Source organism: Physcomitrium patens, chromosome 8 (assembly GCF_059467195.1).
Source record: "Physcomitrium patens ecotype Gransden chromosome 8, ASM5946719v1, whole genome shotgun sequence".
NCBI lineage: Eukaryota > Viridiplantae > Streptophyta > Bryopsida > Funariales > Funariaceae > Physcomitrium > Physcomitrium patens.
The window spans coordinates 15,407,230-15,417,641 of NC_143417.1; the positions used below are offsets into that span (position 1 = coordinate 15,407,230).

General features: G+C 35.2%; 1 protein-coding gene across 2 annotated transcripts; it reads left to right on the forward strand.

Moving 5' to 3' along the window:
- Window positions 1-6,946: 6,946 nt before the first annotated feature.
- Window positions 6,947-9,833, forward strand: LOC112286168 (mitochondrial phosphate carrier protein 1, mitochondrial). Of its 2 annotated transcripts, none has more exons than XM_024527818.3 (6): window positions 6,947-7,626; window positions 7,788-8,143; window positions 8,321-8,364; window positions 8,530-8,744; window positions 8,916-9,040; window positions 9,201-9,833. In XM_024527818.3, the coding sequence occupies exons 1-6, from the start codon at window positions 7,423-7,425 to the stop codon at window positions 9,241-9,243; spliced, it is 987 nt and encodes a 328-aa protein (XP_024383586.1). In that variant the 5' UTR covers window positions 6,947-7,422; the 3' UTR covers window positions 9,244-9,833. The 2 variants fall into 2 exon arrangements, with proteins under 2 accessions (XP_024383586.1, XP_024383587.1); XM_024527819.3 differs by having other exon boundaries at window positions 6,956-7,614.
- The last annotated feature ends 579 nt before the right edge of the window (window positions 9,834-10,412 follow it).

Here is a 10,412-nt window from a genome sequence, read left to right on the forward strand (position 1 = left end):
GAGCCTCCAAGTATGCATGCTAATGCTAAGGAAAGGAAGGACTTTATAAGATATAAAAAAAAGGCTTTGGCATGATTGCCATCAATTTGGATGAAGCCAACTTTTTTCACATCATCTCTTGCAAAGGACTAGCAAAAGTATGGAAGATCCTTTGTAACATTTATGAGAGCAAGAACTTGTCTAATATCATCTTCAAAAGGAGGAAATTCTTCACTTACAAGATAGAAGAAGGTGATGACCTCATGGCTCATATCAATAAGGTAAATACACTTGCTAATCAACTTGCAATTATTGACAAGCCTCTTGAAGAGAGTGATATTATCATGATCTTGCTTATAAGCCTTCTCGACTCTTACAACTACCTCATTGTGACATTAGAATCCATAAAACGAAAAGAACTCACAATGGATTATGTGACGGCAAGACTTGCTTATGAGGTGACCAAGAGGAAAGAAAAAGAGCCTCAAAGTGAGGATTTGGCTCTCTTTTCAAGACAAGGTAAGGGGAGTTATTTTAATCAATGTGGCAATACAAGAACTTACTTTATTTATAGAAAACTAAATCATTTTTTTAGAAATTGCTACAAGGCTAAAAAAAGAAATAGAAAAAATACAAACAATGCTAGTGATGAATATGGAGGCGATGATTATACATTCATAGTAAGTTAAGGTACTTCCATGGCTATTATGTCCAAGTAGATTGTTGATTTAGGTGCTACCAAGCACATGACTCCATACAAGTATTTATTTGATACTTATGAAGAAATTTCAGCAACAAATATACTCATGGAAGACAATGGCATAGTAAAAGCTATTAAAATAGGCTCTATTATGGTAGAGATTGTTGTCAAAGGCCAAACTAAGAAGATCAGATTGAAGGATGTCTTATATGTGCCAAAGATGAAGAAAAACCTCCTCTCGATGAATAAACTTATTTCACATGGTTATACAGTATAATTTAATAAGAATGGGTGTTTTGTGAAGATATTGAAATGAGATGATGTTGTGTTTTTAGAGCACAAGAGTGCAAAGGGCTTTAGAGATGGCAACTTCTACTTTATCAAGTGTAAGAAGGTGAATGAAGTTGAAGTGGCGGTATTTGTTGAATTTTCTCAAAATCAAGAGAAGTTTGGCATTTACCTTTGATGCCTTGGTCATTTGAATGTTAAGAGCATGAAAAAGCTCCAATCCATAGTAAGTGACTTAGATCTTATAAGCCATAATACTATGACACTTGCTTGTGAAGGTTGTATTCAAGGCAAACAACAAAGGGCTATATTTTTAAGTGGAGTTGCAACATATACAACCAAATTATTGGAGATAGTCCATTCTAATGTTTATGGACCTATGAGGATGTCATCAATAAGAGGTGCAAGTTACTTTATCACATTCATTGATGATTTTTCAAGGAAGGTGTGGATTTTCATCCTCGAAGCAAAGAGTGAATGTTTCACAAGATTTAAAGAGTTTAAGGCACTTGTAGAGAAGCAATGTAAGTACAAAATCAAGATATTGCATATGCATAATGGAGGCGAGTATATGTCAAAGCAATTCAATGATTTTTTGAAGATGCATGGTATTGCAAGACAAACCTCCACTTTTTATACTCCACAATAAAATGGAATTGCTGAAAGAGCAAATCACACCATTGTGGAGATAACAAGGATTATATTACATGTATAAAACTTTGGATTTGAGTATTAAGCAGAAGCCATAGTAACAGTAGTGTATACAAAGAATAGGTGGCCTAGAAGTGCACTTATATCAAAAACTTCTGAAGAAGCTTGGAGTGGGAAGAAACCTTGTATTTCATATATGAGGACTTTTGGATGCATAGTATATGCAAAGACACCAGATTGTATGAAATCAAAATTTGATGCAAAAGATACAAAATGTATGTTTGTTGGATATTCTGAAGGTACAAAGGCTTGTAGGCTCATGTGTTTGGAAACCAAAAAGATCATCAAAAGTCGTGATGTTGAATTTTTAGAGTACAAGAATGCTTGTACGTACTTGGAGATGTGTCGAAGTGAGAGTAATAGTGTATTTGTCGACACATCTTCAAATTTAGCAAAGAACGAAGAAAATGAAGACAATAATGGTTGTAAAGATGGAAATGAAGATGAAGAAGAAAAGAAGGTAAAAAACAAGGCCTTTAAAAATGCTAAGGCCAGCAATGAAGAGCAAAAAGATGTTGATGATGATGGTGATGAGGATTATCAACCTTTGAGTGAGAAAAGACTATCTACAAAAGAAAAGAAGGTTAGAATGTAACAAGTTGAGTCTTTTCTATATGAAAGGAGATATCTTTTGAGAGATAGAAAACAATGTGGCGAATGGTGGAAGAATCACATCTTTCCTTAAGTAAGTGAAGAACATGCCAATATTACACTTCTTATTGATTCATTGAATTTGTATGATGCAGTGAAGTCCACAGATACTTTGAAGGGGGAAAAAGCCATGGAAGAAGAATATCAATCACTCATGGACAATGGAATATGGAAATTGACTCAACTTCTACTAAATTGAGCTTCAATTTATTGTAAGTGGGTGTTTAGAATAAAAAGGGATATAATGGGTAATGTTGTGAGATATAAGATAAGATTGATTGCCAAAAGCTACTCACAAGTTGTTGGTATTGATTTTAATGAAATATCTATTCCTGTGGCTAAATTCACCACCATTAGAACTATTGTGGCAATTGGGGCAGCAAAAGAATTAGAGATGCAAATGATAAAAGGTCAACAAGGAGATATGTATTCTTTATTGGAATGAGAGCTATTTCATGGAATTATAAGAGACAACCATCAATTGCAAGGTTAAGAATGAAGAGAGAATACATAGCAATAAGTCATGGTGCAATGGAGGGAATATAGCTAATACAAATTCTAGAAGATATTAGACTTGTGCAATTGGAAGCAACTCCAATGAAGTGTGACAATCAAGGATGCCTTATCTTTGCAAAGAATCCAAAGCATTACTCAAGAACTAAGTACATTGACATTCAACATCACTTCATAAGAGAAAAAATTGAAATGAGAGTGATTGATATGAAGTATTGTACAATGGAAGACATGCTTGCAGATTTCCTTACAAAAGTACTAGTAAAGAATAGGCATTAGAAGTTAACAAAGGTACTAGGATTAATAGCCTTTGACCAATAGCAAAGTGGGAGTGGGAAGTAGGAAGTATCTCATTCTACACTTCTTTTGTGTCTAATCTTGCTGATTTCTACTTACTTGTATCTTGCTTATTATTTTTATTCAAAACAAACTTCTCGGACAAGATAACTCTAGGTTCTTTAATATTGGAAGGATGTTTTATTATAGGAGAAGAGATGTGATTTGGTGTGGATATTGAAGGAACTTCAATAATATTTGTATCTTCATTTTTTGCTATTTTTATTATTCTTTGTAGCAATAAACTAAGTGGATGCATCGTAAGCATCAACTTTCTCAATTGCTCATGCATTTATGCAATTACACTCTTCATTTCAAGAAGCTGTATTATCATAATACTTAAAAAAAAATTATCTAATATTACTTAAAATAAATATAAGACAAGACTTGAAAATAAAAAAAATACTAAGAATAATATTAGTTTAAAAGAGCATAATCCACAACTCCTAATATGCTTTTGTCTTATCAAAAGAAAGAGGTAATCCACTCTTAATCAAGAAAAGATAAAGCACTAATATTCTAAGTATACTCTTATCAATCTATCAAAGACATGACTTTGTTATTAGCAAAGTTTGCCTATATTAATATAATATAGTCTTCTATTTATCAAATACCTTTCTTTTCTTATTATGGTTATTATCCACAACTTGATGCTTTTAATTTTTTAAGAGTTGATAATCATTTAATAAAATATTTGATAAATTATTTGTTAGAGCTACATGCAACAATTAAGGTACAATTAAATGAAGCTCAAGTATGAAAAAAAATAAATGCAGATGCCTATTGTAAAGAATAATTACAATTCAAAATAGGTGACAAAGTATGGTTATTTTATTGTAATATCAAGACTACTTGTCTTTGTGACAAGTTGGACTATTGTAAGTTTGGAACGTTTCTTATTTGTAAACTAATCAATTCAGTTGTTTATTGATTATATCTATTAGAGTCAATGAAGATCCATCCCATATTCTATTTGTTTTTTTTGAAGTATATAAGACAGTGAACATACTAAAAAGAAAACAAGTGCCACTTCTTCTTATAGAAATAGACAATAATGAAGAATTTGAAGTAGAAGAAGTCTAATTTAAAGCGGCACCAAAATAGGTTGAAACATCTTGTTCCTTGGCAAGGATATGATATTAGTGAATGAATATGAGAGCCATCAAAGAATCTTGTAAATACAACAAAGAAGATAGAGGCTTTTCATTTACAATATGGATCAAATCTAGATGAAGAATATAAAAACTTTGTTGTAAAAAAACAAGATCAAGAGAAGATAATATTCTACATTTTATCTTTGTTTGTAGCTTTTGTGTATATTGTGGTGCTTAAGAGATGAAAAATCAATAACCAATAGATTCAACTTAAGTGCTATCATTTATTAATTTATTGAATGAGATATTATAATTGTCTCAACCTTCAAGATAATGTAATCAAGTTGAAGATCTTCAAGAATGACATATTCTTCTTTGAATAGACAACAAGATACAATGTGCTTCGTATTATGACCTTTGAAGAAACTCCCAATGTTCAGTGATTTTATTAGAGGTAGGAACAACTCTTAATGATGTTTTAAATGATTTATTTGAAAGAAGTTATGAATGCTTCAACAATGATAAAATAACAAGGTGGTTTTCTTACCTTGGTATGAAACATTATTGATAGTTAAAAAGACATATCAATCATCTTCAAAGATAATAAAGATCAAAATATGTGATAAACTTAATTCACTATGTCTTGAATTTTTTCAACATATGATGATCATGCCTTATACAACTTGTTCCTAGAAGGTAAAATAATGTCATAGATATATAATCATGGACATACATACTTATTTTAGTAATTACCTATATGATTAAATAGAAGTAAGTAAAACTAAATAAAAATAAATTAATTTCAAAATATCTTCTAAAAAAGCTTTTTAGAAGCTTCATAGATATGGTTTTGACTTAATATGTGTTTAAAGTTGACTTTTAGATTAGAAACTTCACCAAAAAGTTAGCCACATGTCACACATTGTTGTGTGGTGTGATTTACAATCTAAAAATACACAAGATATGTAACTATAGAGAATTAAGTTTTAACTTTAAAAATTCATATCTCTTGATTCAATCATTCATTTTTTCTTCAATTTTTATATAACATAGCTATTATGCTTAAGCTTTACTAAAAAAAAATGAACTATAAATTAGCTACCAAACTTTTAGCATCTTAGAAATCCTAGTAGGTGCTTTAAATCCTAACTTACAAGCATTTAAGCCTTATTTTCTTTATATCTCAAAAATCCAAAATTAAAATGCCACAAAATTTATACAAAATATTTAATAATATGAATATACACATTCTTAAAAAAATTTAGCCAAAAACTTGTTAAATTACTCAAGATATAGCTCAAAACATAACTACTAATAAATCGGATTATTTATTACCCTTAGATTGCAAGTGCTGATTTCAACTTCATATAACTCCTTCATTCTAGTTTAGAATTCATCAAGAAAAATACAAAAAGTATAACTAAGAAAGTGTTCTCTCTAATTCCGGTCGCTGATCCTTTATTACTTTTTGTATGCATGTGTTATGTTCAAAAGAGTGAGAGTAGATACAAAATCATCACCTTAACTTTGAGCATCCATATCTCTTTCATAAAAACTCCAAATCACACAAAATTTTCACCAAAACCATAGCCAAAACTCTGAACTTTCTAATCCTAGCCTTTTAAAGTTCAAATCACCTCAAAAGAGCAACCCTTATCCCTAATAAGACTTGGGACAGCCTCCTTGAAGCCCATTAGACATGATTTTTGGCCAATAAGAATAGAGATTTTCATCATCCATCTCTAATCATCCATATGGATGCCTTAACTTCTCTTTTTGCTACCAAGATCCCTCTCCAATCCTTTTTCTAATAAAATTTACATAATATATGCCCTAATCATTAAATAAATGAAACAAAATTAGATTGCAAGGCTCACTAATGTCTACCAAAGGTGACTTTAAGTATATAAAAGTTGCTATCAACCAAAATTAATCTTAAAAGCCATTATCAAAAGAAAATAAAGTTATGTAAATTCTAATAATACTTCTTTTAAACAACATCCTTTTAAAATAGTAATCTAATCACATTCTGTAAGCAATTAAAATCCATTAATATGCCTTTTATCATATTATTTAGTAAATTGTAGATTAAACATATAAACACAATGTTTTTTGCATGGTAGCCGAATCACAACATGACAACGTGTAGGTAGCTTGTGGAATAAGTTGACTATGTGGTACACACATGGAAAACTTGCCTTGTAAATTAAGACATATGGCTTGCAAAATGAACACATGTTGTAGGTCCTATAGAATCTAATTTAAGTTATAAATTATTGTAGATAAAACATCAAATATTCATGTCCTTTGATTAAAGACATGGGTTAAGATAATCTAAATCAGGTCAATAATCAATTTTTCGACTATTCTCATCCATCCAAGAGCAGGTTTTCTGTACGTTAATACAGGACGCCTTTCATTCGTCGGGACTATGAACTTCGTTAATTTCTTCCGAGGCCAATTCGCTAGAGAGAGTGAGGCTGCAACGCAGGTTCGAATCCGCGTGCAGTCTGGCGGCATCGCTGCGGAGGCTCGGAGGAGACGACGACCACGACCTAAATGTAGTGACAATCCAACACCCACGTGTGCTCCCAGTTACATCACGCCGCGCTGTCTGGCCCTGGACCCAGGTTTTTCCAGGTTCCAATTGCGGAGAATGGTGTTGCTACGCCCACGCCTCCCCCCCTTTCCACTCACGCACTTTGCGTCTACATTGTCATCACCCCCTCTTTCCCCCGAACCATCCCAACCTACGATCCATGTCCACTGTCTCTCGTCATCTCACGCTTTTTCTCTGTTTTCTAAGTCTCATACATTGCACTTTTCCGTGATGTAACTATTTGTAATTTGATCGTTTGCGGATCGTTAAATTGCAGGCAAACCGTTGTGTGTAGCGCAGCGGGTAGAGGGTAGATGTACTTTTCGTTAGTCATTTCTTGCCTGCAGATAACTTGGTTTAGGATTTTGGGTTCTCTGACTGCGACGGAATTCGATTTGTGCGTGACTTGGTTGTGAAGCAATGGGCCGGAGAGGATCGTGATTCTGCAGGTGTGCGATCGGATTGTGGGTTGGCTACATGAATCGGCGTAGAGACACAATTGGTGCTCAGCTGCAGTTGTATGCTGAGACATATTGAACTTGGGTAGAAGGATGGTTGGCCAGGCAAGCCTTTTCGTGGGGTCAAATCGAGTGGAGAGGGAGCCTGAGGTGACATGGGATGCTCAGATCCGGGCGAACAAGTTGGAGCTCTTCACGAGCAAGTACTACGCAGCATGTGCGGTGGGCGGCATGATCTCCGCTGGCTCTGTTCATCTTCTCATCACCCCATTGGACATGCTCAAGGTTAATATGCAGGTTGATTGATTTCCATTCTTGACTCTCTGAGCATTGTGAGAGTGTCATCAATTTCGAGATAAAGATTGTATCACGGTTTGTGTTGTAAGTCGTGTTCTTTCACAACTGCAGTGTTCGTGGAATATCTTTTGAGCTATGTGTTGTATGTCGCGATTATGCAGGCGAATCCTTTGAAATACAGATCTATAATGTCGGGGTTCGGCATTGTTTACCGTGAGCAAGGAATAGGCGGCATCTGGAAAGGCTGGAGCAGCAAGCTATTTGGTTATGGTGCACAAGGTGCTTGCAAATTTGGGTTGTATGAGTATTTCAAGAAATTTTACGCTGATTTGGCAGGTCCAGAGTTCACAAAAGAAAACAAGACTGCAATATTCGCCGCAGGTAGTTTGTCGGCGCAGGTCATCGCAGACGTGGCATTGAACCCGTTTGAATCGGTGAAAGTGAAGGTGCAAACGGGTTATGCCAAGGGTCTAGTTGATGGGTTTCCTCGCTTGTATCGTGCTGAGGGATTAGCAGGGTAAGTGTGTCACATATCGTCCTTCACATTTATTCCTTTTAGCATCCCCCTCCCAGTTGTGTGGCTTTGACGAAAGAGATCGTAGTCTTTAACCTCCACTCAACAGAATGATGTCAATTTTTTATGCACACAAACTAGAAGATTTTGCATTTCTGACATGTGTCTTTGCATCCACAGGCTGTATAGAGGACTTCCACTACTATGGGGACGAAATATTCCATGTAAATTACTCTGAACAGCTACATTTGTTGTTGTCTTTTGCCATGTGATACTTTAACATGAGTCTTTCCGTTATTTGTTTGTGATCATTATCATGCTACTTCTCTAGCAGCTTTTTTTAAGGAACCTTCACAGTTTAATTGTCTAATTTGAGATTCTGTTTGCAGTTTCTGTGCTCATGTTTTCCACATTTGAGCACTCTGTTGATTTTCTCTACAAGAATGTTCTTCAGAGACCCAAAAACGATTGTTCCAGAATTCAACAACTTGGGATCACGTGTATGGCTGGATATATGTCTGGAGTGACGGGCACTATCATCTCCAACCCGGCTGACATTTTGATCACTACTGTCAACAAAAATAGAAAGCTCAGTATGGTTCAGGTTGGTCACCCTTATTGCTTTCAATTTACTTTCCTATTCTTCAATCTGTACTATTACATCCGCCTTGTTTCCATTTCCTTCATGGAAGTGGCTTCTTGTATGTCGAGACTCTGAATGGCTTGTATTCTGTGTTTTTGTTTTATCGCAACTTTTGACGTGATCACTGCGCAGGCTGCCAAGCGCATTGGAGTGACGGGTCTTTTCACGAGAAGCTTGCCATTGCGAATCATGATTGTAGGGCCTATGGCCACTGCGCAATGGCTTTGTTACGACACCCTCAAGGTGTTGGTTGGCTTGTAAGTTTTTCCTTCTCTTCAGTTTCCTCTCTTTGTGGTTTCAAAGTATTTTCGTTCTCTGGATTCAATCCTTTGTTAGGTGAAAAAAAATTTGCTGTCTCAATGAAATGAAATTTGTTGTGTTTGATCGAGACATGGTTTTGTTTGTGGAACTTGGCAGACCCACCAGTGGAGGAATTGAGCAATTTGTTGAAGTTGATTAGTGCAGCAACCGACGATAGCACATTGACTAACGTGGTTGCTCCAGTAATTTTTCGGGAACACTTTTATCCTACAATTGAAGCATTCCAATGTTCTAGTTCAAAAATGTAAAGCTTCACTGAATAACTTGCAACTCCTCAAACAAGGGTGAGCGACTGGTGTCTACTTCAGAGCAGCCTCACAACTGAATCTGCACACATTTATGTTTGGAGAAGCAAGTCAGCCTCACATCAACCTGGAAGAAATCAAGCCGAACGATTGTAACGATCTGAGAGGTTTTGATACTCAAAGCTGATCGATTGGCCATCCAGACGTAAAAACACTCATTTTGTAAATTTTATCGGTTGAAATTACAGGTTAAGAAAAATGGCTCAGAGACGTTGCTCCGCTCACAATTTGGACAGAGTTCTAATGAACAGTCCTTCAGAGGAAGAAAGTGTAGACAGACTTTGGTCTGTGATTACGAGACTATGGCTGTTGCAATGTTTTCATATGGAAAGCGATGGGTGCTAGCCGATGGCAGCGATCTACGCAATGTAATTTGTGACCCGTCAGTGGTTTAGTAAAAACACTTAGAAAGGATTGTCATTTATTTTTGGAAATTAATGCCACTGTTTTACTGCATTGAAGTCATGAATCATGACATAACACAAGATCGTTGTATGGTTGCGATCTCATCTCACTATTTGGGAGCAAGGTTGTTTGTTTAGGTGGATGCTAGGATAAAAATCATCATTGTCGGTGCATTGAGTGTGATAGTGTGGGCAAGTCTGAGAAAATTATGCTTCTCAGAGTAAACCGCGAACCTGCTTGCAACAGGTTCTCAAGCTTGGATGAAAATGCCTGAAGAGCTAGCATTGGATTATCAACCTCCACTAGGCGATTACCAAATGAAATGACGTAATTGCCAATGATATGAAGTGATTTGTTCTTCGATTTTGTTCAAAGAAAACAAAATATTAGATCTTCACCCACTATACCCCTAATAAAGACACTGTGGGCTTACACACAGGCTTGTGTGCAGCCAACCCCCTTGGCTGCAAAGAATGGAAGGCCAAATAGTGGAATGTAAAATTTACATCAGATAAGGGTTTTCCTACTCTAACCAAAAACTAAGGTTAGTTGTTAGTGATGTATTAGCAAGTAAATTAATAAATATTAAAAATGCATT